The sequence below is a fragment of the Sinohyriopsis cumingii genome, chromosome 10 (assembly GCF_028554795.1).
Source record: "Sinohyriopsis cumingii isolate HCF-2022 chromosome 10, ASM2855479v2, whole genome shotgun sequence".
In the NCBI taxonomy this organism is placed as follows: Eukaryota; Metazoa; Mollusca; class Bivalvia; order Unionida; family Unionidae; genus Sinohyriopsis; species Sinohyriopsis cumingii.
Genome location: NC_142970.1, coordinates 72,098,147 through 72,125,001, shown reverse-complemented (window position 1 = coordinate 72,125,001; position 26,855 = coordinate 72,098,147). Strand labels below are relative to the sequence as shown.

Here is a 26,855-nt window from a genome sequence, read left to right as displayed (position 1 = left end):
CCAGAACTACTTGTATTCATTCCCTATCTTAACATCCTCACACTCCTAATTAGTAAAGCCAGAACTACTTATATTTGTACCCTATGTTTTACATCAAGCAGCTTTCTTGCAATGTCAAGGTTTGCTTTATCATAATTCAAGTGGATTTAAAGTTAATTTTTGTATTAATCGAAATAAGTAACAATATCCAGATGCTCTTTAAACATTAAAATGATAGCAAGCAATATGCCTCCCCCACCTGGCACCAGTGGCGTCGTTGGGGGTGGGGTGGGGGGTGCGGACCGCACCTAGTGACACCGTCTCAGGGGTGACACCACGAGTTACTGCACTGGGTGACACCAACCCTAATGATGCCATTGCATGGCACAAAAGGCAACTCTCAAAGGCCACTTTAACTGAAAGAAAAATAGTGTATGTTTCAAACAGCCACCTTTTCACTGCAGAAGGGGAGATCCCATGAGGACAGGGGCCACTATATTAGTATGATTTTGTGACAGGACAATTTTACTGAAAACATAAGATGTAATTATACAAGAAAGTTTATTGAAAAAACCAGAACAAGTGCAAGAATTCAAAGAATTGACAACAGATCATTATCAAAATGAATACAAAAAAAAATTTTCTAAACTAGCTTTTACAAACAGTGTAAAATATTGTATTGCATAAGAGTCAATGTGAAAAGAGCAAAATAACAAAACAAAGATAAAGAAAACAGTGAAAGATAATACTAATAGCCAAATATCACAATTTTTTAAAGATGTTTTTTTAATAAGTAATAGACACATAAAATATAGTAAAAACAGACTGTAATCATTTAACTAGTCATCACAGAATTGATTGATATATAATTTACTCTGTACTTGCATTTAGGACGGACAATAAAAATAACCTTGTATTTAACAATTTCCTACTACATGTATAAATACCTTTAACTATAGCTAAATAACCATATCAACAGAAATGCTTAAAATGTGAAAACTTTATGTAAATCTGTATGTGGGAATTTTTTGGATCTTGAGTTTCTTCTAATCAAATGAGATAATATCTCCATAACTGCTTTAATGCAAACTTGTACACGTGTAGTCTGACAACATCTTCTAAGTAAATTTACTTTCTGAATTGCATTGAGACTACAATAAATAAGTACAATGTAGCATACATAATTCCTCAACCAGGTTTGGAAATAAATGAATCCCCCAAATATAGTTAGACAGTTTTCAAAAAGACAATGGAAAGTTTTCCATCCCTGCGACTTGAGTGGTCCTTTTCAAAAGTTGTTACATACATTACGTGTAGCACATCTAGAAGTACTATTTCATCTGGCCAAGTGATATGCTGCTGAGGTCTGCATTATAAGAAATTGAAAAAGGCTGTGCAATATTTCAGGCATACTGGTAATTATACCATGACTTCAAAATGAATAAAAGATACAATATGGATATATGTGTATATTGGAGTTACTTTCTGAGATACAAGGTAAGGGGTAGGTGGCATATGGAATTGCTTACAACTGTTTCAATCAGAATGAATGTCTGACAACAGTCCACAAATGTTCCAATGCTTTGGTTATATCTGAATAAGGACTTACAGTGGATCACTCAGTGCAATACACTGTTTCTTGGTTGTATTATGGTATACAGGTAAGTACAGTTTACTCATTTATATATAACAACATGGACATAACTCATGCTTTCATCGGATCTGATCATTATCAAGACTTATAAACCATCCATATGAATTTACTTCCTGGTCTTTAATCATTTATCGAAGAACATGCACCTTACTGTACACTAAATAGTCAGACCTCTTTGTACACTAAATAGTCAGACCTCTCTGTACACTAAAGGGTCAGACCTCTCTGTACACTAAATAGTCAGACCTCTCTGTACACTAAATAGTCAGACCTCTGTACACTAAATAGTCAGACCTCTCTGTACACTAAATAGTCAGACCTCACTATACACTAAATAGTCAGACCTCTCTGTACATTAAATAGTCGGACCTCACTGCACACTAAATATTCAGACCTCTCTGTACACTAAATAGATCTAACTGTACATTAAATAGTTGGACCTCACTGTACACTAAATAGTCAGACCTAACTGTACATTAAATAGATGGACCTCACTGTACACTAAATAGTCAGACCTAACAGAACATTAAATAGATGGACTGCACATCATAGCAATGATTGACCCAAACTCAAGAACTTAAATTCTTTCTAACATGTTTGAGATAACTTTTTGTACAACAGTACATATTGATGACAGCTGTAATAATCCCACTCATTTAAATGAAATCAATAAATTTAATCTATGTCACTACCACACGAACTAAATCTAGTAGAGGCTTTAAAATAAGGGCTGGTGACTGTTATACTGGGCTGGAGTGAAAAAGAATTATGTGACTACATGTATTCCAAAATGCATATTGGGTGCACTGAAGAAGTGCAGTAGGAGCAAGTTTTATATAAGTAATTGTATTTGACCAAATATATTTTTTGTTGTTCCTTGTAATATATACATAGATAGTTTAAACCATATGTTAAATCATTGTCAAGTCGGATCATTATCTCCACAGCAATCAATTACCCTGCCATGAAATTAATAAATTGGTTGTAATTTTTGCATTCATTACATCTGAAAATAAATGAGTTAAAGTCTGTTTACAAAAGAGTGACATTCAATCTTTGTTATCTTGGACTTACCCCAATTTTATGTAGAGCATAAACCAACATCTATTGCCTTCTATAAAGAATTTGCTGACAAAATATCAAAAAATTGGTTATAAAAAAAAACAAGATCACACAAACCCTATCTAATGTAAATAAATTGTAATCACATACTCCTTTTAAACACTGACATATTTTGATGCTGTGGAATACAGGCCAGCACTGTCCACTGCACGGACAATTCCATATATAAGAGTGGCTGTGATTTCATTATCAGCATAGGTGAAGGTGTACTGTGTCATGGTTGTGGTGACCCACTGTCCTATTTTTGCGCTGTTGAAACCAGCCGAAACCTCATAGTAGACAGGAACACTGGAGATAAAAAGGCCATTCCAAGACAACATAATGGTTCTGGCAGTTTTGTCCCACTTTATGTTGAGTTCAACACCTACAACTGAAATCAGATACAAAATTAGGTGAATAATTTCAGCAAAGATCTGGATTACTGTCTGGTCTGCAAATAGCAAAATATTGTGTTGAATGATTGAATACATTGACATTAAATCTTAACAGCTGAAATGAGATAAAAAATTAGGTGAATAATTTAAGCAAAGCGCTGGATTACTGTCTGGTCTGCAAATAGCAAAATACTGTGTTGAATGATATTTGAATATACTGACATTAAATCTTAACAGCTGAAACAACAAAGGTAATAACATTTTTCTTGCTATTTGCTAACAGAGATGAGCTCAAACAATGAGGAGCAATTTTCAGATGATGACCATGACAGTTCAGATGATGATCTTGACATTTCAGATGATGAAAATGACATTTCACATGATGTCTTTGGCATTTCAGATGATGACCAGGATATTTCAGATGATGATCATGACAGTTCAAATGATGATCTTGACATTTCAGATGATGAAAATGTCATTTCAGATGATGTCTTTGACATTTCAATTGATGAGCATGACATTTCATATGATGACCATGACATTTCAATTGATGAGCATGGCATTTTTACCAAAATTCATGTCTTCAATGGAAACCTGAGACTAGCTGTGTTCAATTGACTTTTGTCACACACTAGATTCTGCTGCAGATCAAAAGAGCCAAAACTCTCATAAAACTTGTTAAGTCATTTGTCAACATCCATATTTGCAGGCAATAATGATGATGATATTTACAAAGTTTCATTGCAATCCATAAAGAATAACATTACTGCTGTGTGATGGATGGATGCACAATGCAGAGGTCACCATCACTGCTGCAAACAAATGTACCATTGTCTTGTAATTATATAACAATTTTTTTTAAATTCAGTTTTGCACATGTACCTAGGACATCATTGGCTGGGGACACAGTTGCCCACCAGATTTGGGGGACACACAAAATTTAAAAGGGAAAATGAATGCACTACTAGTGGTGAAGATGAGACATTCATTTTGGCTAATTCAGCAGTGTTTGTATCTTGACTTCTGTTGACTGTACTCCAATATTATCAGTTGCTTGGACACTTATTGCTACATGTATAAATATTTGAACTGCATTACAGCTTGCTAGAAATACATTCCACTAGTGGCCATCAGTGACTTTGCATTACAGCTTGCTAGAAACACATTCCACTAGTGGCCATCAGTGACTTTGCATTACAGCTTGCTAGAAATACATTCCACTAGTGGCCATCAGTGACTTTGCATTACAGCTTGCTAGAAATACATTCCACTAGTGGCCATCAGTGACTTTGCATTACAGCTTGTTAGAAATACATTCCACTAGTGGCCATCAGTGACTTTGCATTACAGCTTGCTAGAAATACATTCCACTAGTGGCCATCAGCGACTTTACATTACAGCTTGCTAGAAATATATTCTACTAGTGGCCGTCAGTGACTTTGCCATACAGCTTGCAAAAAATATATGCCAATAGTGGCCATCAGTGACTTTGCATTACAGCTTGTTAGAAATACATTCCACTGGTAGCCGTCAGTAACATTTCTTGGTAGACTACTACAAACTGTGAATGTTTTCATAGCCGAAAGCACAATGTTTTGAAATGGAAATAAACTGCCAATGTCAAGTTCTTATTGCCTGAAACAAATTGCTTGATCTGAGACAGACATAGATGTGCACTAAAGAAATATAATATGCAGAATGTTTATATTTTCCCTGATGAAACAGCTTGCCCAGGGAACATACATTTGTCAAGATTGGGAGACAGGACAAACAGGTAAACTTGCCTTGTAGGCTGGGTGGGGGGAAGACTAAACAGAGGATCTCAAATGGGTAATGATTTTTAATACTGAATTTATAAAACATGGTGAATGATGGCTAACAAAAGATGGATATAGTTCAAAGAGGTTCATAAATTTGAAATTAAATCATTACCAATTTGACATTCTATTTATCACACATTTTTTATATTAATGGAAATAGGAATGAAAGAAGAAAAAATAATTTCATTCATTCTGACTCCAACATTGCACCTTTCATTTGTTGCACATAAAAAGTAGTCACAAAATTTGTTGCACTGTTTTTTAACTAGTAAAATGTATTTGTTTTATTTACCGATTATAATTCAACGGGTAGCTATCCTTCTCATTATACAGAATTTTTTATTCAAGAATATAATTTATCAGCAAGGAATGTATATGCAAGTTCAGTATGTCACATGGTTTTAGTTCCAGTTAGAGCAATGTTTAACAGCAAAAGTGTGTCACTGTAAGTTTCACTTCTACGCATTCAAATTATTGATTTGTATTGCTGATAGCCTGTAAGAACTGATCAGTATTGGTGCTGTCTGGTTCTACTATTGTACAGTATTAATATCATATTAATATTGTACTGATTTAATAACAGTAACATTCTACACCTGAAGCACAAACTCGTACATAATACCATTACACCATTTGTAACTCAAAGCCTCATTTGCAGAGTCCGCTCCAGTGGTCTAGTGGTTAGAACATCTGCCTTAGATGCTGGAGGTCATGGGTTTGATCCCTGGTCAAGTCATAGCAAAGACTTACAAAATGGTACTAACAGCTACCTCGTTTGGTGCTCAGCATTAAGAGGTTAGCATTAGGACTGGTCGGCCTGGTGTCAGGATAATGTGACTGGGTGTGACATCATGCTACATGTCTGCGGCATGATGCCCCAGTGCTAGACATCACTATAAACTGTCACATTGCAGACATCGTAGTGATATGACTGAAAATTTTTTAAAGCTATGTTAAAAATCCAAAAACACACACACACATCTAATTTGCAGACACTTTTGTTATCATCATTATTATCAATATCACCACTCATTAATAATAATCAAATCTGTTAAACGAATACCACTTGCTATAGATAAAGTCAAAGGCTTGATTCATCTGAGGCACTGCTGATTATAATGTCAGCTAGTGACATATACTTTAGTCCGGTTTCCATGTATTTTACAAAAGATTAAATCATGGTCAGTGGTGATTATATTAATTTTTGTGATGTGGTCATTCATAGTAGTATCAAATGCATATTGTGCCTAAATATTGTGGTTACTGGTCATTTTCCAGGTGGTCACTTATGACAGTGTCCTGTTATTATTTGTATTATTATTATTATTGTACAATTAGGATTAAGAATTCATGTGAATAAAATAGCCCAATTGCATGAGAATATTTCTGAGATTTCCACTTTTGAGAAAATTATTCTTTCTAGATCTGAAAAATGATCTGCTACCAGAAACAGGATATTATTTTTGGCTCAGCATATGTAACGTTGTCCACATTTTGATGCAGATTCCATCAAAGATTCCAGTGATGGTGTATTTTTGTTGTTGCAGTTAATATACTGTTATGACATTGGGTTTCTGCATGACACATGATTTAATTCTTGCCACTGTAAAAGATTTTACAGAAGTCGAGCAGAACACAAAATATTGTCCTATCAAACTTTGCAGCCACTGAAATTCCCAATTCCATCCATCACTGAATACTGTATGATATTTCATCTGCTTAGATTTTAGTCTTTTCACATTAGGAAATCAATGTGGGTATGTGAGAAAGCTTGCTAGTAGCTTCACATGGGTTGGTGGTTCTTCTCGGGGAAAGCCCGGGTTCTTCCTCCACCATTATTACTGGCCACAATGCATAGCCTATCGTGTGCTGAAAAATGGCGTTAAACCCTACAAGAAGAACAACAACAACATTAGGAAATAACCGCATCCAAACTTCTGTTCATAAATAGTCTAAATTCTAATCCATCTCCTCAACTTTATGTACTAAAGCAGAATATACTTTGTGGAGAGAAAGTAATGTTTATTGTTTTTATGCTGACTGGGGTCTTTTTAAGTAATTCGACATAATCAATTAGCAGCTTTATTCCTTTTCAGAGTTACTTCTGCTTATAAATAGCATAATCCAACTCCACAAACTTCCAACAGTGAAGCCATGCTGACATGATCAAAGGGTGAAATTAGCAACTACATTGTCTTGCCTGTTTAAGCCAGTTCACAGTCCTGTGATCATAGGCAGCATACTCTAAATGTTCTGTTTGAACCAAAATGCTAAAAACAATGGGGAAACATATTATTTTTCAGTAATAATTTTGTATACATTGGAGGTTTTGGTGCGTAACTAGGGATATGAGATGCATTTTCACTACTGACCAATCCAAAGTAGTGAATCCTGATTTAATGATTCCAAGTTACCACACCAGAAACCCAGAATATTGAATCCTGATCAAATGATTCCATGTTACCACACCAGAAACCCAGAATAGTGAATCCTGATTTAATGATTCCAAGTTACCACACCAGAAACCCAGAATAGTGAATCCTGATTTAATGATTCCAAGTTACCACACTGTTCTCTTATTACCTTTTCTTGGAGGATTTGTTGCCACTGTAAATGTGGTGTTCACTCCACTGCTTTGACTATTGACAAGATTGATCCCAGTCACGATGGCCATGTATTTTCCTTCAAGAAGGTTTAGCTTTTGCAATTCCATGTATGTGTAGGACCCCTGGGGCTGACCAATGATAACGGTGGAAAGGTCCACACCCTCTCCTTTTAATTTCACCTACAAATTAAAATCGGTTAGCATTAGAAATCAATAGCATGATTTATTCATGAAGAAAATGTAGACTAGTCCATGAATATATTTTTCTTTTCATATTTTATTAATGGCTAATAAATGGAAATTCATCATCAGGTCAAGAGGATACAAAAGTAAAGTCTCCAGTAACTGTGGAAATCATAATAATGTGTATCTATATGCCAATGGCAACTTAAAGTTGGTATACCCAGTGGCATCACTAGGGATGGTTTCACCCAGAGCAGTAACTCATATTGTCACCCCCATGGACCTTCCTGCACAAAAAATTCAAATATTTTATAGACAGTCATGAGCAGTAACTCATGGTGTCAACCCCATGGACCTCCTTCCTGCACAAAAATTCAAAAATTGTATGAAGTCATGTGCAGTAACTTGTGGTGTCTCCCCCATGGACCCCCTTTGTGCATAAAAATTCAAAATATTTATAGACAGTCATTTCGGTGGTATCTCTCGGTGCAGTCTGCACCCCACTAGTAGTGCCACTGGATATACCTACAATACTGTAGTGGTAAAACAAACTGATTTTTACCAATACGTTCAAAACCAATGTGCTCTACTTCATGCCCTGAAAGATGTCTAATGGATGCCAGGCAGGGGCGTATTAACCATTAAGCAGACTAAGAACATGCTTAGGGCACCAGGATGCCATGGTGGCTAATTAGTTGGCATGCTGGACTTATGACCCTAGTACAAGTCTGAATCCAACCATCAGACAAGCTCATGTCAGCTACAATATTGTGTCTTTAGACATAGAAATTTACTCTGTCTGCCTTGGCACTAAATGACCCACATGTGTTTCTGTGCTGTATGACGTCAAACAAAACAAAAGATGCGTCCTGTTTCTTGATAAATCATGTACAACAGAGATGAAAAACATAGCAGCATAAGCTAGAGCAGGAGTTACTGAGGGACCTGTACAAAATTAAGAAAGTGATGACCAGGGGTGGCAATTGGTTGAATACTTTCTTCATAACTGTGTTCGAATAAATTGTCATGTGATGTTGTTTGCTTTTCTACATAAATTACCTTTATTTTCAAAGAAAACAAGTCTATGAAAGTTCATTAAAAACAAGACTCCAGAATGTTTCAGCACACATTAGACAGTTACCTGCATGAACATGGTATTCATAGAACAATATTTAATACTGTGTTCATTGCTCAACTGAAATGAGTAGACTCGACACTCCACTAGCTCTTATGCAGGTAGGATTTGTCTGCGGTTTACTCTTTATATTCTGCTAACTTTAATTGATTTGATACAAAAAACATTATTAATGTGATAATACATGTACAAGCCAGTCTACCTTTAATTGATTTTAATAATGCAACAAAAACTTCAACAATTGGAGATCAGGACACAGCTCACTCATGGACATCACTCACTGTGACAATCACTTGACACCTCTCACGTTTGAATACAAGATATATATATACCATTCCAAGTGATATTAGAAGAAGTTTGTTACCTCATATCTATTAATGGGAATAATATCCTCAAATCCAGTCCACTTCAACCTGATATTTGTGTTGTTACTCTGATAGCGGTCCATTGCTGTGTATTCTGTGATAGACTGTGGAACCAAAGCCAGGATCACAGATTCTGTATTTGGTGGTGTTGTGATAATCAGCAACCCATCAGAGGACTTGATGGAATGGAGTCCGGCATGATTATGGCAACGAATGGTTGAGTAAAGAGTTTTTCGATTTATGAGAGCATATGGCAACTGCACTTTTCCAGATGTTTTATCTTCAGGTGTAATGTAAACCTGGATGTCTATGCCACCTGGACTGGTTCCTGAAATTAATCAGAATCAAAACCTGAGCTGAATAATCAAGTCTGGAAGAGGGAAATAGCAGTATTTCAAGTTGCATGCAACACTACTGTTATTAGCAGGCAGTACCTATGTTTTAGCATTAAAAAATTATTATTAAAATAGTGTCCCAAAAGAAATATTAGATTTGAAAGTACTATTTCATTTAAACATACATTGTACCCAGAGAGGAAATATTTTATAATACCTGCAGAGGTTCTGTTTACTATGGAGTTCTAATGAAAATGATACAAATTCCTTAAATGTGTCAATTGGGGATTCCACAAATTTGAAAGTGCCTTCCCTTGGTCTGAGGTATGTTTTATTGAAACTGCTCAGAAATACAAGATGATATTAATTTATCATTACATGACATTATCTTGCCGTATCACACAAAATATTAAAGATTTGTCAACACCCTGAAAGAACTGGCTCCAAAGATGACTGTGCAATCTGAAAAATGGCATATACGTTTCATTAGTTAGAAGTCAATAACTGCATTTTAAAAATAGTCAATCAAAATAAAACAACACTTATTTAGTGTATTTTCTGATTTTACTTTTTATGTGACACAATGAAGTTCTTTCTCAGTAAAACTTGTGTCCTCTTCTAATGCCTCATCCAGTATGACAAGGGCATACTGGTAGTCTATGCCTGTCAATATTACCATCCAGTATGACAAGGGCATAGTGGCAGCTTTGTCTGTCAATGATACAACCCAGTATGACAAGGGCATAGTGGTAGTTTATGCATGTCAATGTTACCACCCAGTATGACAATGGCATAGTGGTAGCTTTGTCTGTCAATATTACAACCCAGTATGACCAGGGAATACTGGTAGTTTATGCCTGTCAATGTTACCACCCAGTATGACAAGGGATAGTGGTAGCTTTGTCTGTCAGTGTTACAACCCATTATGACCAGAAATTACTGGTAGTTTATGCCTGTCAATGTTACCACCCAGTATGACAAGGGATAGTGGTAGCTTTGTCTGTCAGTGTTACAACCCATTATGACCAGAGATTACTGGTAGTTTATGCCTGTCAATGTTACCACCCAGTATGAAAAGGGCATAGTGGTAGCTTTGTCTGTCAATGTTACAACCCAGTATGACCAGGGAATGCTGGTAGTTTATGCCTGTGAATGTTATGACCCAGTGTGAAAAGGGCATAGTGGTAGCTTTGTCTGTCAATGCTACAACCCAGTATGAAAAGGGCATACTGGTAGTTTAAGATTAAGGATATATTGTGTAGAAATGAAAGTTAGTGTTGTAAGTTGTCTAATAGCAAAAGGTTTCAACAATCAGGTACCAATATGACGATGAAGAAAGCTGACAATCAAATTCATTGATGGTCTTATGAAAATTAAATTGTGTACTAAATTTGGCTGATATACAGAAATAAGGAAGTCATTCTATGAAAATGAAAGTGGGAGGGTCTGACAATCAGGGACTTTAATGATGTTAAGTGAGGTAGAGTGTTAGCAAGTCAACTTGGGCAAGTTCTTGTCAAAACAAAGCAACAATTTGGTTGAAACTGAAATCTAATCACAAGTGGGGGAGGGTGGGTTGACTGTGTGGAATTGAAAGTAGGCCTTAAAATCAGGAGACATAATTCTTCTAAATGACACTGAACACTGACAACTGAGCTCAGTCAAGGTCCCATCATTGTCAAGCTGCTTACCAAAATTTAAGTAAAATCCAATAATAGTTAAGGGAGTCCAGGTAAATTCAGCAACTGAGAAGAAATTTTAATAAGACATTTATAGTTTTGAGACTTTAATCTGAAACTGAAAGATTTGACATTTTAATAAGAAATTGTAAACTTTGAGATGTTCCTTTTTCCTCCATTAGCAAAAATAATAATTATATTATTCTCCATTGCGCAATTTTAGAAAAATATTGCAGAACAAAATATAAATAAATGCCTACAGGTCTCCCTGAATTCAACATATGGTAGCCCTGGGCTCTTTGAATTCAACATATGGTAGCTCTGGCTCCTGGAATTCAACATATGGTAGCCCAGACCTCCCCGAATTCAATGGTAGCCCTGACCTAACATTATGCTAGCCCCTGGATATTTGGCCCATGCAATATATGTCAAACCCTGACTTACCTATGGCCCATTCACAAAAATCTAGACCTGACTCTTTATCATCCACATTCCAAACAACACGAATGACATTCTCTGACTGCACGTCCTTGTCCTCATCTAAAAAACAGATCACAGAAGAGTTTGTTTCATAGTCTAAATATTGATATCTTTCTATAATTCTGAGCCTGCAGTTGTAAAAAAATTCTGACTCGGGAAATTTCATACTGTATATACTTGTGTATAAGCCCATTCACATAAAAGTCTAACGCCAAACTGAATAGGTAAAAACATTAAAAAGTGCATGACCCAAATGTCTGAGACGACACAAGATGCATACAGTAAGTTCTAAATAAGACATGCTTTCACGAGAATTTAAATTTTGGACAAGTTTCACTTGTCCAAAGAATCAATTTCAAAATAAGGAATAAATCAAAATTTTTATTTATGGTATTATTTCCTATTCTTTCTTTCATTTTCGGTTATAACAGTATTTGAATACCTAATATGCTTTTCTTGTTCTCCCTATCTTTATCTCACAACATATCAATCTAAAGCAATGTGTGAAAATTCTGGCTACTGTATTGAGACATCAGCATCGAAGCAATATAAAATTCTTTCTTTAAAAATGCAATTATCTTTGACTTCCAAAAACATGCAGAAAATAAGATATCTTTCAATTTATCTCAGTGCCCAGAACTTATGCATACAAGTGATTACAAATATCTTGGACAGGAAATTATGTTTTTGGATATAACATTTTCTCTCAGAACATTCTAATCAAATTTCATGCCAAATTTCTCATTTTTAGTATTTGCTGTAATGTTTCTTTTATGATGTTTATTTGGTTCTGGTCCACCTGTCAGAGAATAAGCTCAATTGTAATTTTTTATCTCCTACTCACCAAAGCCAATGGGAATCTTTTAAATAACAATCCAAAGGTGTAACAAAAGAGGCACATGGTAACAAAAACATGATAATAGTACATCATTTATAATTGGTAAAAAGCAAAAACCTTACAAAGGTGTCAGATAACAAAGGCATGCTGATCGCACTTTATTTATAATCAGTACTTTAGAATGTTGGACTGCAGGTTGAATACAATTAAAGCATGAGAAAAAATGTTTTTGTTTTTGTACTTTTAACCAAATAATTTAGAAATCATTCTATGCCTATTATGTCAAATAAATGAGTAGAGCTTGAAGTGACTCTCTGTGTTCATGTTAAATTCTGACTGTTGTGAAAAATGGCTGCCAATTCACCAGTCAGCAAAAAGAACAAAAGTCTCTTTTGACATTGAGCTACAAATCATATGAGGAATAGAAGAAAGGCATAAAGGATAGGTCTGATTTCTCTGAATTGTAACTTTCAATAGGACTGCTCCAATGGCCTAGTGGTTAGAGAGTCTGCCTTGTATGCGGGAGGTCGCGGTTTTGAACCCCAGTCGAGTCATACCAAAGACTTATAAAATGGTACTAACAGCTACCTCACCAGGCACTCAGCAATAAGAGGTTAGTGATAGGACTGGTTGGTCTGGTGTTAGGATAATGTAACTGGTTGGGACATGAATATATATGCCTGTGGCATTATTGCCCAAGTGCCAGGCATCACTTTAAACTGCCACACTGCAGACATCATAGCAATATGACTGAATTTTTTTAAAAAGTTAAGTGAAAAATCCAAGTCACACACACACACACATACACACTTTCAATGATTGGAAATATTTGGTGTAATCATGAAAACATCATGAATGTAACTGTTTGAGACTGGTAATGAGGATGCTGATTTCTTGGATTATGTCAATTCTGATAGCGACACTGTGACATCTTTCATACCAAAATTTGAGGATATTGTTTGTGAAATTAGTGATTGCCAGGAAGCAACCAATGTTTGTGCTATGAGAAGTGATAAGGAGGATGATGATTCAGTACTGGCTGTTGTACTCAGAGGCAGCAAATTCTAGGTGGCATACGAATATTAAACTGTATCAACAAGCTCAGTGTTACATAGGACATTCTTTACAAGCATGTAAATGAAAAATGTATCAACAAAATTCTCAGAATTAAAAAAAGAAAGATGGCTATTGAAATTTGTTTCCAGATAAATAAGGGACTAATTTGAACATTATTGTTTTTACACAAAGTTGTGTGATTCACTGGTTGGTACTGGTACATGTACATGTACATTAATACTTTCCTGGGATGTTAAAACTTATTATTTTTTCTTCATGATAACATGTATTTATAAAAACATAAATTGTTTGAAACTTTTATCTCTATTTCATATGAATTCTGACAGTAATCATGCCCATGTAAAGTGTTTACTACATTTGTGTCCATCAACACTGACATGCACATAACAATGATCGATGAATTTGGATATATTTCTTGGTTATAACATTATCAAAGACCCAGTCCAGAGTGAAACATTATAAACGTCCCAGTCCGGAGTGAAACACTATAAAAGTCCCAGTATTGAGTGAAACATTATAAAAGTCCCAGTATTGAGTGAAACATTATAAAAGTTCCAGTCTGAAGTGAAACATTATAAAAGTCCCAGTCTGGAATGAAACATTATAAAAGTTCGAGTCCAGAGTAAAACATTATAAAAATATCTACATGACTTAATACCTTCTCTTACCAGCTAAGAATGAATGTCCATTTTTTATTTTCAATAAACAAATTAAAATAAATGCACATTTTGCCAAAATTCACCTGATTCTCCTTCTCTCACCATTTCAGATTTTCAAGAATAGAAACTTTTTTGGTAGGCTTAAAAAACATTGATATACAGTAAATACAATCAATAGCAAATGGTGGTCTTACAGGGTTAAATTAGACATACAATATAACTGACACCAAACAAGCAACTGTCACAGCCAGGAATATAGGCAGTTTGGCAAAATGACGAGATACTTTTGGAATAATTTTTAAATGTTTGAAATTTCATTATGAAACCTATATATAGATGGATGTTCAAGTTCTCTATTTACATACATATTGTCGGTTTTTCCCTTTCTGAGAGGAAAACTAAATTAATTTGTTTACAGTCAAAACTGTATCTAAAATATTGCAGAAATGAAAATGTAATTAGGTTTATGAAAAAGTATATATATATATATATATATATATATATATATATATATATATATATATATATATATATATATATATATATATATATATATATATATATATATATATATATATATATATATATATAAAGTTTTGGCTAGGTCAGATGTCACTACATTTCCTATCAGGTCTGGTATATAAAAAAGATCAAGAATTCATTGGGAACGTTATATGATAACAAATAAAAAAGTTGCTCTCTTGAGCAAAAAGTAAAACCAAGAGACCCAAGTGGCCTGATAATACTCATCTGCTGAAAGTTACAAGCTGGAATATCATCAGAAAGTTGGGTAACAAGTTAAATGCATGCAGCTTTGATTTAAAATGCATGCAACTGCTCTAAAATATATATTTAGTATAAAATTGTCCTGAGATTTAACTAAAAAAAAGAAATAACATTCTGCGGTGGAGGAATAAAGAACAGATTTTCTTTTATGTGGTATGTGTTGCCAGGAAAGCCATTCCAGACACAATTTCAACAAAGGATGTCCTTTAATATGCTTCTGTCAAGCCTGACTGAAATTTGTTCAAACAGCTCTGGAGAAGAATTTAAGTTAAAGCAGGTTTTCCACCTGAAAGCCACAACACTGCTGAAGACATCACCCTCAAGAGAACTGTGATAGAGACTGTCCAAAAGAACATTTCTGACAAGTTGGATCCAAAATTAGATCATACATTCTGGTTACCCATCTGCTTGCCATGGAAGCCACAATGTTGTCAGTGATATCTTAACTGTAACACCTAGGAGAAGGAAGGCACAGTGTGGCCCCAAATTCCCATGCAACATAACTTTTTGTAATGGAATTGTCCCCAGAATAAATTTTTGTGTGAGAGCCCAGAATTCCTTTCAATGCTACTGCATGTACAATTTCAATAGAGGATATCATCAGGAATATTTCCACTGAGCTTTTATCCAAAGTGGTTCTGCTTTTCTGAGGAAGCTGATAATAGATTTGCTAGAGAAAGAAACTTTGACACAATTTTGATAACTGTTTGAAAGAACATTTTAGCCAAGTCCGGATCCAAATTGGTTCAGCCACTGTGGAGTAAATGTCAAAAAGAGCAAATGTTGATGGACAGTTGACAGACATAAAATGGATGATGGGCCATCAGGGCCATAATATAAAGATTCAAGTAACCAATTGAGGCAATTCATACATTATACAAACTAATTTAATTCTAGTAAACCTTACAACTATACCATGTACTCACATACACTTGAACCATCATGCACAAAGCTGAAAACTGGTGGTGTAAGGTCAATCAAGAATGGGTCAGAAGTCGCTTTGGAGGTTAATCCCACAGCATTGGTTGCAAGGATGCTGACATAAATATAGGTGCTGTGTACCAGATGAAGCTCCTTACTGCTGCTGTGTGTTTCTATGCCAACTGACCTGTAATCCAGGAGGTGGGTGCCATAGGGGGAATAACCTGAAAGGTATAGAACATGTCAAAATGCAGAAACAAACTACATATAGTTGTACATATTTGCTAATACTTCAAAGTCACCCCAGCAATTTTTTATTTTAATACCAATTCCTGGAATGGTAATTGCCACGCAAATGTCTTTATTGATATCTACACTTAAAAGTAATTATTCTGCTCCAAGGTTGTTCATTGTGCTCAAATTTCATCAACTTAAAGTTGTTGTTGTTGTAGGGTTTAATGTCATTTTTCAGCACAGGATAGGCTATACATGACGGCCAGTATAATTGGTGGAGGAAGAACCCTGGAAAACCCCGGGAAGAACCATCGACCCATAAGAAGCTACTGGCAGGCTTTCTCACGTACCAATGTTAGCCGAGCCTGAGACTCGAACTCATGCAGACAGAAGTGAGATGACAGTGATCCGTAACGGTGAGCACTTTAGACCACTTGGCCACTCAGGGCCCCACTACATCAACTCTACAAGTGACTAGAACTGTGTCCATACAATACATAACCCAATAGTATGGTGCTATTGAAAAAAACTCAGTTCAACATATCAAGGCAAAAGTTTAAATAACAAGACTCCCATGAATGGACTGACACTCTACTGACTGAAAAGAATTCCAAGGAGTCCTAAATAAGATTGTTCATTCTTTCAGCTGTTGAGCAATGAAACCATCTGTTATATTTGTGAGCATCAAGAAGATTTTATAGATGGCCTGCATGATGACCATACTGGATGTAAGATTGCCATCATTTCATACAGGACTAACTAGACACCACAAGTCATTTGGTGGAAATCAAATGTCAATATGACCATCCATTCAGGAGGATAAATTGATTTTCAAGATGGCCATCAAAGCAGCCATAAAGGATACTGATGTAGAATTAGTACTTTTTTCATTTAAATCAATCAAGTCTTATAAAAACCATTAATGAAAACCATTTGTTGAAATGACCAGGATGAATATATAGTGATAATAAGATTTTAAAGATGGTCTTAATAATGACTATATTGGGAAGTCAGACTGTTATCATTTACATTTAGGACCAACTCAGCATCCTAAGAAGTCTTTTGGTCATGCCTTATGCTCATAACTTTTCAATTAGGATGAGTTGCCATAATGACTGTAATGACTGTCATATCAGTCGAATTCTCATTCAGGACCAACTAAACTGGATATGAAGTTCAATGAAAATCTCATTTTGATATGACCATCTGATTTAAAGAATAGCTAAAAGAAGATTTTTGTATTTAATGTCTGAGCAGCACCATGTAAGACCAACTAGATCTTGCGATGAAAGTTTGGAAAGTTAAACAGTTGTTGTTGTTGTTGTGGGGTTTAATGCCATTTTTCAGCACATGATAGGCTATACATGGTGGCAGTATTAATGGTGGAGGAAGAACCCAGGTGAACCCAAGAAAGAACCATCGACCCATGAGAAGCTACCAGCAAGCTTTCTTGCATACCCACACTGGCTGAATCCTTAACAGAGTGCTTTAGATCACTTGGCCTCTCAGGGCCCCCACAAGTTAAACAGTAATATTCCAAGTAATTTAGGAGGAGTACCAATAACAAACTGCGGTAATGATGGATGAACAGGCAAGAGGACATCCCTTATGCTATTCTAGTCTATGACCAGGCCATCCCATATGCTATTCTAGTCTATGACCATCCCATCCCATATGCTATTCCAGTCTATGACCATCCTATCCCATATGATATTCTGGTCTATGACCAGGCCATCCCATATGCTATTCTAGTCTATGACAAGGCCATCCTATATGCTATTCTAGTCTATGACAAGGACATCCCATATGCTATTCTAGTCTATGACCAGGCCATCCCATATGCTATTCTAGTCTATGACCAGGCCATCCCATATAATATTCTAGTCTATGACCATCCCATCCCATATGATATTCTGGTATATGACCAGGCCATCCTATATGTTGTTGTAGTCTATGACCAGGCCATCCCATATGCTATTCTGGTATATGACCAGGCCATCCCCATATGCTATTCTAGTCTATGACCATCCCATCCCATATGATATTCTGGTCTATGACCAGGCCATCCTATATGCTATTCTAGTCTATGACCATCCCATCCCATATGATATTCTGGTATATGACCAGGCCATCCTATATACTGTTATAGTCTATGACCAGGCCATCCCATATGCTATTCTGGTATATGACCAGGCCATCCCATATGCTATTCTAGTCTATGACCATCCCATCCCATATGATATTCTGGCCTATGACCAGGCCATCCCATATGACATTCTAGTCATGACCATCCCATCCCATATGCTATTCTGGTCTATGATCATCCCATCCCTTATGATATTCTGGTATATGACCAGGCCATCCCATATGCTATTCTAGTATATGACCAGGCCATCCCATTTGCTATTCTAGTCTATGACCAGGCCATCCCATATGCTATTCCAGTCTATGTCCAGCCCATCCCCTTTGCTATTCTATACATGACCAGTACAAGTAAAAAATGAACTTGACTTAGATCTTCTACACATAAAAATAATGTCATAACCACAACTGTTTTCAATTTATTCAGTCCTTGTAAAGTTATTCAGCAGAAATTAAATTTATCACATGGACTAACTGAACAGGATGGGAAGAAATGACTAGATATGGATATATGCCCCTTCACTGAATATGGGGTGGGTAGAAATAGTGAGAAGAAAAAGATTACAAATTTTGCAGCATTAGTCCTTCTACAACCCTCATCCTCCAGAATTTTTCATTAAATAAGACATTTGTCAATTAATGGTCAAGCAATATGTGTTGTTCACTGTAGATGATAACAAGGTAAGAGGTAGATGAAGGTCAAGGTCATTTTAATATCATGTTGAGGTGCTTCTGTGGATGTATGCACCTACCAAATGCCTGCAAAGGCAACATAATATGAGATATTACCCAAGGCAACAACAATAAATTAATGGGCATTTCTGATACAGTATATATAATAAGTGAAATTTTGTGTAGCTAATCACAAGGATCAATGAAGAATTCACAAAACAAGTAATACACTAGTTTTTCCATTAATTTGTTAACAATTCTCAAAGGTCACATTTGTTCATCCAGTGTTGTACCTGGCTTGAGCTGTCATGGGTACACTTTGTGCAGCTCTGTCCCACTAAAATAATTAAATTATGTAAAATTTTAAGGAACATGAAGTTTGGGGTAGGCAAAGGTTTGTTTTAATATTCAATGGTAAAATACTTATGCTTTTCCAGGGAAAGGTGTGTTTATTATCTGATTCAATCCCATGTCAATAACAATGTCATATATATCCAACTCTTTAATAAATAATGAATTTAATTTACTAATCATCAATAAGTAATTACATTCATGATGTAACAATGAAAACAAACATTACCCTATCTACAGTCCAAGAATAATCCACATTTACCTACATATAGCCCAATAATAATCCACATTTACCTACCTACAGCCCAATAATAATCCACATTTACCTACCTACAACCCAATAATAATCCACATTTACCTACCTACAGCCCAAGAATAATCCACATTTACCTACCTACAGCCCAAAAATAATCCACATTTACCTACCTACAGCCCAAGAATAATCCACAATTGGACTCTCAAGATCCACAAAACTCCAATAAGCATGAACTGAAGCCCAGTCATGAATAAACACAGTCTGTACTTTTACCGCATTTACTGTTGAGCTCGCATCAAGTTCGGACAAATAGTTCTGCTGGACTTGAACTTGGTCCAAGGCAAATCCTGTCATATCATCATAGCTGCCAAACTGAAGCATGACTATATTTGATTTGGCCGTAAAATAATACACGTAGTACTGCCAGTACAAATCAGAGTTGTCAGAGCTTGATGACTTTACATCTTTTCTACTTGGCTTTGTGTACAACAGAAAAACATAAGCAACATCACCAAATTTTACAAACCCTTCCCTGTTGGAAACATAAATGGTGTCCAAAGGTAAATGACTGGCATAGAATGACACTCTATATTTTTCTCCAATATGTAACCCAGTCAAATTCTGGATAATTCCACTTCCACGGATTTGTACAAAAGAATATCCTTGCTGTGCCATGCTGTTGTTGGAGGCATAAACAATTCCACAACTTGATTTTATGTTTGGATCAGCAATATTCCAGTCCTGTAGTACTTGTGTTCCACACTGTCTCTGTAATGAGCTATTGTAACTGACTTTATCTGCATCACTACCCAATTCAAAAGATGGATTTCTGACAAGATTGTCTCCAAAACTGTGTTTATTTTCAGGATACGGAGGTGTTGTGTCAACAAGAAAACCATCAGACTGGACTATGGAAGAAGAATATCCACTGAAATCCACAGCATACACAAGGAACTTCACTTTTGCATCTGAAATAATATAAAACCAGAAATGTGTTCATAGAATATGGATGCCCCACCACATTACCTGAAAAGTGATGTAAATGTAAAATTTAACAAAGATGATATGGATGTGTATGCAGACTTAGTTCGGCAGACAGACAGATGGAAGGAAATAGTGACATCATATATCCCTGAAGTGAAACCATAATATTTGCCGGAAATCTAGCCCAGTATATCTTGCACCAAAAATACACTTTATACAAGATGTAGAGGTCCTGAACAACTAGGTCTGTCATTCAGTGACCTTGTACACCTTGACTGCTACACTACTGTCCCCATGGACCTTAGGTGATAACTAGGCCTGTCATTCTGTGACCTTGTACACCTTGACTACTAAAGTCCCCATGGACCTTAGGTGATAACTAGGCCTGTCATTCTGTGACCTTGTACACCTTGACTACTAAAGTCCCCATGGACCTAGTGACAACTAGGCCTGTCATTCTGTGACCTTGTACACCTTGACTACTAAAGTCCCCATGGACCTTAGGTGATAACTAGGTCTGTCATTCTGTGACCTTGTACACCTTGACTACTAAAGTCCCCATGGACCTTAGGTGATAACTAGGCCTGTCATTCTGTGACCTTGTACACCTTGACTACTAAAGTCCCCATGGACCTAGTGACAACTAGGCCTGTCATTCTGTGACCTTGTACACCTTGACTACTAAAGTCCCCATGGACCTTAGGTGATAACTAGGTCTGTCATTCTGTGACCTTGTACACGTTGACTACTAAAGTCCCCATGGACCTTAGGTGATAACTAGGTCTGTCATTCTGTGACCTTGTACACCTTGACTACTAAAGTCCCCATGGACCTTAGGTGATAACTAGGTCTGTCATTCTGTGACCTTGTACACCTTGACTACTAAAGTCCCCATGGACCTTAGGTGATAACTAGGCCTGTCATTCTGTGACCTTGTACACCTTGACTACTAAAGTCCCCATGGACCTTAGGTGATAACTAGGTCTGTCATTCTGTGACCTTGTACACCTTGACTACTAAAGTCCCCATGGACCTTGTGACAACTAGGCCTCTGATTCTGTAACCTTGCACACCTTGACTACTAAAATTCCCATGGAGGTAGTGACAACTAGGCCTGTCATTCTGTAACATTGCACACCTTGACTACTAAAATCCAAATGGGCATATAAACAACTAGGCCTGTCATCCTGTGATGTTGTACATCTTTACTACTCTGATTTCCCCACGGGCATAGAGACAACTGTGTCACTATGTGACCTTGTATGCCTTGAATACTGCATTAATGGAACCATGCACCAAGAGATTCATCCAAATCTCACAAAACATAGATAACCCACTCAAAGTTCTAAATACTCTCCACATAATTACACAACACTAGCACTACCACTGCTTAAAGTGCAAAATTTCAAATATGGCTGTTGTTGAGGATCAAACCTAGTACCTCTTATGCATAAATGATGAACAAAAGTACTTTTAAGAAGGTATGAATGACTGTTAAGTGAATGACCTAGTTTCATACTTCAATTGCTCCAATAGTTTCAATGTCTGTAATCTTAAATCTATAACACAGTCCAGTTCTTTTTATCCACTCCAATGCTTTCAACATCTGTAATCTTAGCTATAACACAATCCACTTCTTTTTATCCATTCCTATACTTTCAACATCTGTAATCTTAAATCTATAACACAATGCAGTTCTTTTCATCCACTCCAATGCTTTCAGCATCTGTAATCTTAAATCTATAACACAACTGAGTTTTTTTTATCCGCTCCAATACTTTCAATGTCTGTAATCGTAGATCTGTAACACAATCCAGTTCTTTCTATGCACTGCAAAAAATTACTTGAATTTTGGTTTGTAGATATGTCCCAGTAGAAAAGTTTAAAATAAGAGAATCATGAACTATTATATGCCTACTCTGTTTCCTTTGAAGGAAATAATTAAGCACTGAGATTACTAGCCAATGGGTATCAATGACCTTGAGCAAAGGTCCATGAATGCAGTCTCAAACTAAACCTGCCATGCAGAATGCATTCTTTTCTTATTGGACTTACCATATTGACACTGACTCTGACTTTTAGCGCATATAAATATATGTGTAAGCCATTCAAGAAGATATTAATCACATCATTTAGCTAACTAGTAAAAGAACCAGAAAGTTGTCTAAGTGGCAAATCAAACAAGAGAGTGATTGGTGTTAACTTTCATCAATCATCAGTAATTACTGAAGAGGAAGTACACCATCCAGGCTTGTAAACTTCATGCCCATATCATCATCCTGCAAGTAGTATCCAAGAAATATATTTTACTCTGAAAATTGGCTTTTTCGGCAAACTTATTACTTGATTATAATCCATTAGAATAGGTAAGAAGACTAGATGGAGTTACAAATTCCTTTGCTAAAGAGTTGCCAGAGGCTATAAATTAACAACATATGCAAATTAACATTTCAAATCTCATCTCAGATATGGGCCAGAGTTAGCACAAGTCATTGAAATGACACGCTCTTAAACTTAACAAAATCCCAATGGATCCAAGACAAAAGAACCCTAGTGTAAATATTGTCCATCCCTAATCTGAGTGGTAAGAATAAGCAGCATCTCTTTTAATTGGCTATACCAGCTACGTCTCATTTGATTGGCTATCCAAGCTTCATCCCTTTTGATTGGCTATACAAGCCACATATCGTTTGATTGGCCATACAAGCTACATCTCTTCTGATTGGCTATACAAGCCACATCTCATTTGATTGGCTATATAAGCTACATCTCTTTTGATTGGCTATGCAAGCCACATCTCTTTTGATTGGCTATATAAGCTACATCTCATTTGATTGGCTATACAAGCCACATCTCTTTTGATTAATGGCTCAGTACACATCAGGTACCACTTCAACGCCCTAAGAGAGTCATGAAGACATCTTGGGAAGATGGGTCCATATTAGACAGTCATTTCAAGACAAAAGACTGATTTCCAAATAAGTGGGAGCCTGTAAAGAGTGATAAAGAATTGCATATAGTTCAGGTTGAACAGTAAAACATAAATTTCACTTGATTCTACCTTTGAAGCTAGATGTTATACTTAAGGTGAATCAGTAAGGCTGTAGTTTCATTTATTCAGATATTCAGAATCCATGCAAGGAAGGTTCCATTTTGGACAAAGGGCCAAGGCTGTCAGTCAAAAAGTCAAGACAAGTCGAAAATAGCTATAATTCCTCTAGCCTGGAATGTTGTGGACATGAATGTTGATTTGTTAACAATGACATCAGCTGAGAAGATCACAAATGAAAAGGGAAAGATCTGGGGAGTTGTCTCCCCTTCTGTCCCTTTTGACATAACTGATGACAGCACAGCAGAGTTATTGTAAAGCAATAGGACGCCCTTTCCAGTTAATGTATCCTGCCAAGATCACAAGAATTTGCTATGGCAAGTTGTCTCTTGAGATTGATATGCATGCAGTGCCTCTGAAGGGACCGAACTCTTCATGCTTCCTTAAATAAGGGTAGGAAATGGATACCCCAGCCAGTCATGTTGGCATTTGTGTAGACTGAGACTATGATTTTTGTCAGAATGATACTGCACCAGGATGCAACCTCCTTTAATTTGACGAGATGGGACCTTGTTTAGCTTCAAACTTGTATCACCTGGTCTAAATGGCAATTTTCTGCTGCCCTGGAACAGAAGAATTTCCTGCAGTGGTCTCATGAACACATGGCCCAGAATGAGTGCACCCATACCTGGCCGCTTTGATGAAACCCCGAAAAAGATAGTTTTGCAGGCTGAAATTGGACTCCTTATATTAATGAAAGACACAGCCAAGATGATCTTCAAGGCACATTCTTGAGGGTCGAGACAAACTTTATTTTAAGAGGTTTTAAATTTCATGCCTAAGTGAAAACTAGGTTGGTTTGTCCCCATTGATAAGGGATTTGAGATAAAGCAATAGTAAAACAGATTTCATGTCCTGATAAAAAATTTTGGTCTGCTGACCTCCTGCATTTGAATGGTGTCCCTAAAGTGAACCTTGGGAATTCCTAGGATACAAGTGAGTACAATGTTAAGCACATTTGGTATGATTCATACAACCCAAAGATTTTGTTAAGGATTTTCAAAATTTTCAATCAGTATTTTTTCTTTATGAAATTGGTGCAGATGTTGCATGTGAGGGTTGCAATCAGGGTACTGTGCATGCTGATGAAATAGCAATGATCCAAAATTTAAAAGTGCAAAATGATAGCGGATGAGTTAAGAGATGTGATTTGGATTTTTAATGTAGCTTTAATAATTTTTCAGTCATAATCGCTACGATGTCCACAATGTGGCAGTTTATAGTGATGTCTAGAACAGGGGCATCATGCTGCAGACAAGTAGCATGATGTCCCACCCAGTCACATTATCCTGACACCAGGCGGATCAGTCCTAACACTAATCTCTTAATGCTGAATGCCAAGCAAGGCAGCTGTTAGTACCATCTTTTATAAGTCTGTGGTATGACTCAGCCAGGGATCAAACCCATGATCTCCCACATCCGAGGCAGATGCTCTAACCACTAGGCCACTAGAACAGTAATTTAGAGATGTGATTCTCTTGTCCTTTCCACTTTCAGGTGCAACTTTCTCCACACAAAAAATATCAATAACTTTGTCACATGTCTTGCATATTACTTTATCCCACATAAATGCTTTCACCTAATTGTAAAGCCTCATCCAACTTGAAAGTGGGTCATGTTCCCATTTGTGTAAACACAGCACATTCGTGATTGAATCAGTCATCCATCTGCATTCTCCTCCATCTGATGACAATTAATCTTCCAAAAATTGTGTACATGTACCATTTTAATTATTTATTATTTTTTGAAAATATGCAAATGAATAAAATTCAGAATTTAAAATGTAATTTATTTTATTCAGTTTTAATACCTTTTATTCCATCTGACAAATTCAAGTTGTTTTGAACAAATTCAATGAGTGTAGCAATTACTCACAAACCTTTTGATATATAAGATCTACTATGTTCAAAATCAACAAAATTTCAAAGCAACCCCATCAAATTTGAAAATTTATCAAAGCAAGTCCATCAAATTCAAGAGCTTTTCAAGGTTGTTACAAAGAAAAATAGGTTGGAGGTCAACGCTGACTGCAAAATCTCCCTCCTGAATATAACTGAAGACCAGTCATATGGTCTCCATTCTGAACTTGTTGCTTGGATGTTTTTGGTTGAGGGAGTATAGATCTATGACTGACCAGAGTTAACCATCAGCCATAGAACCAGGAAAACCCTTGGATAAAACATAGTGAGCTTGCACTGTCACTAATCAATACTGCCCTTTTTATTCATGTGACAATTATCTGTTGCAGAATGTTAACTTTGCAGAGATCTCTGGTGACATCTGCAGCAAATGGAACCCTTGACAGCAAGGGATGGTTGAGGAATATAATTTCTAAGGCCATCTGAGAAAATCTGCAAGATTCAAGGGCTTGTCATTCCATAGTAAAGTAGTTATGTTGGTCTATAACGGTTTTCAGAAAAGGGCAGCAAAAGCATAGCATCATTTTTTGTATGAAAGAGGATGCTGGGATCAAAGCTGGTCCAAAACTAGACCTTTTGTCACCTTTTCATCACTTGCTCTGGGGAAATGAGTCCATCTTGAAAAGTAATTTTCCTTTCTTTTGTGTGCCTTAGATGGGTCTTTCTTAACCTGTCACACTTGGGAAGTGAAGGCTGGGCTCTTGGTTGCTGGACCTGTGCATAATTTGCCTCTTCGGAGACCTGCTTCTGATCTTCTCTATGCAGCCATGGAATGGGGAGGTGCTTAGAACACAAAGGGTGAGATATGACAGTGGATTTATGGTGATCTTTTATGGCAGCATAGATAGAAATAGGAATGCATATCTCTCTGTGTGCTGAAGGTTAACAGGAGCAGCTACAGAACTGGAGTGTGATAGGTTGCCCTGTTGAGTATACAAGCCATGCATGAGACTGCCTCTCAGTAGGTGGGATCTCAAGGAGGGTCTAGGGATGTCCAGTTTCCTTCAGTAATGACATAAAGACCAGGTTAAGTATGGAGCCAACAATGCAGACAAGTTGCAGTGTACATGTTAAGAAAAGACTAGTTTTTAACAGTTCCAGGTCTTGAGATTCTCTTGCAACAAATGAACTTTGGTGCTGAAAACATGTATGCATTTTTTGTAGAAGGCCAGACTG

General features: G+C 36.5%; 1 protein-coding gene across 1 annotated transcript in view; it reads right to left on the bottom strand.

Moving 5' to 3' along the window:
* Nucleotides 1–526: 526 nt before the first annotated feature.
* LOC149790377 (uncharacterized) overlaps nt 527–26,855 on the bottom strand; it is a 280,245-nt gene continuing 253,916 nt past the window's right edge. The window contains exons 51-56 of the mRNA XM_089972426.1: nt 19,838–20,635; nt 16,018–16,236; nt 11,696–11,791; nt 9,237–9,565; nt 7,533–7,734; nt 527–3,125 (exon numbers count right to left, since the gene is read on the bottom strand). Of these exons, the coding sequence (XP_089828552.1) occupies nt 2,851–3,125; nt 7,533–7,734; nt 9,237–9,565; nt 11,696–11,791; nt 16,018–16,236; nt 19,838–20,635 (1,919 nt within the window). The 3' untranslated portion in view covers nt 527–2,850. The remainder of the gene's footprint in view (nt 3,126–7,532; nt 7,735–9,236; nt 9,566–11,695; nt 11,792–16,017; nt 16,237–19,837; nt 20,636–26,855) is intronic.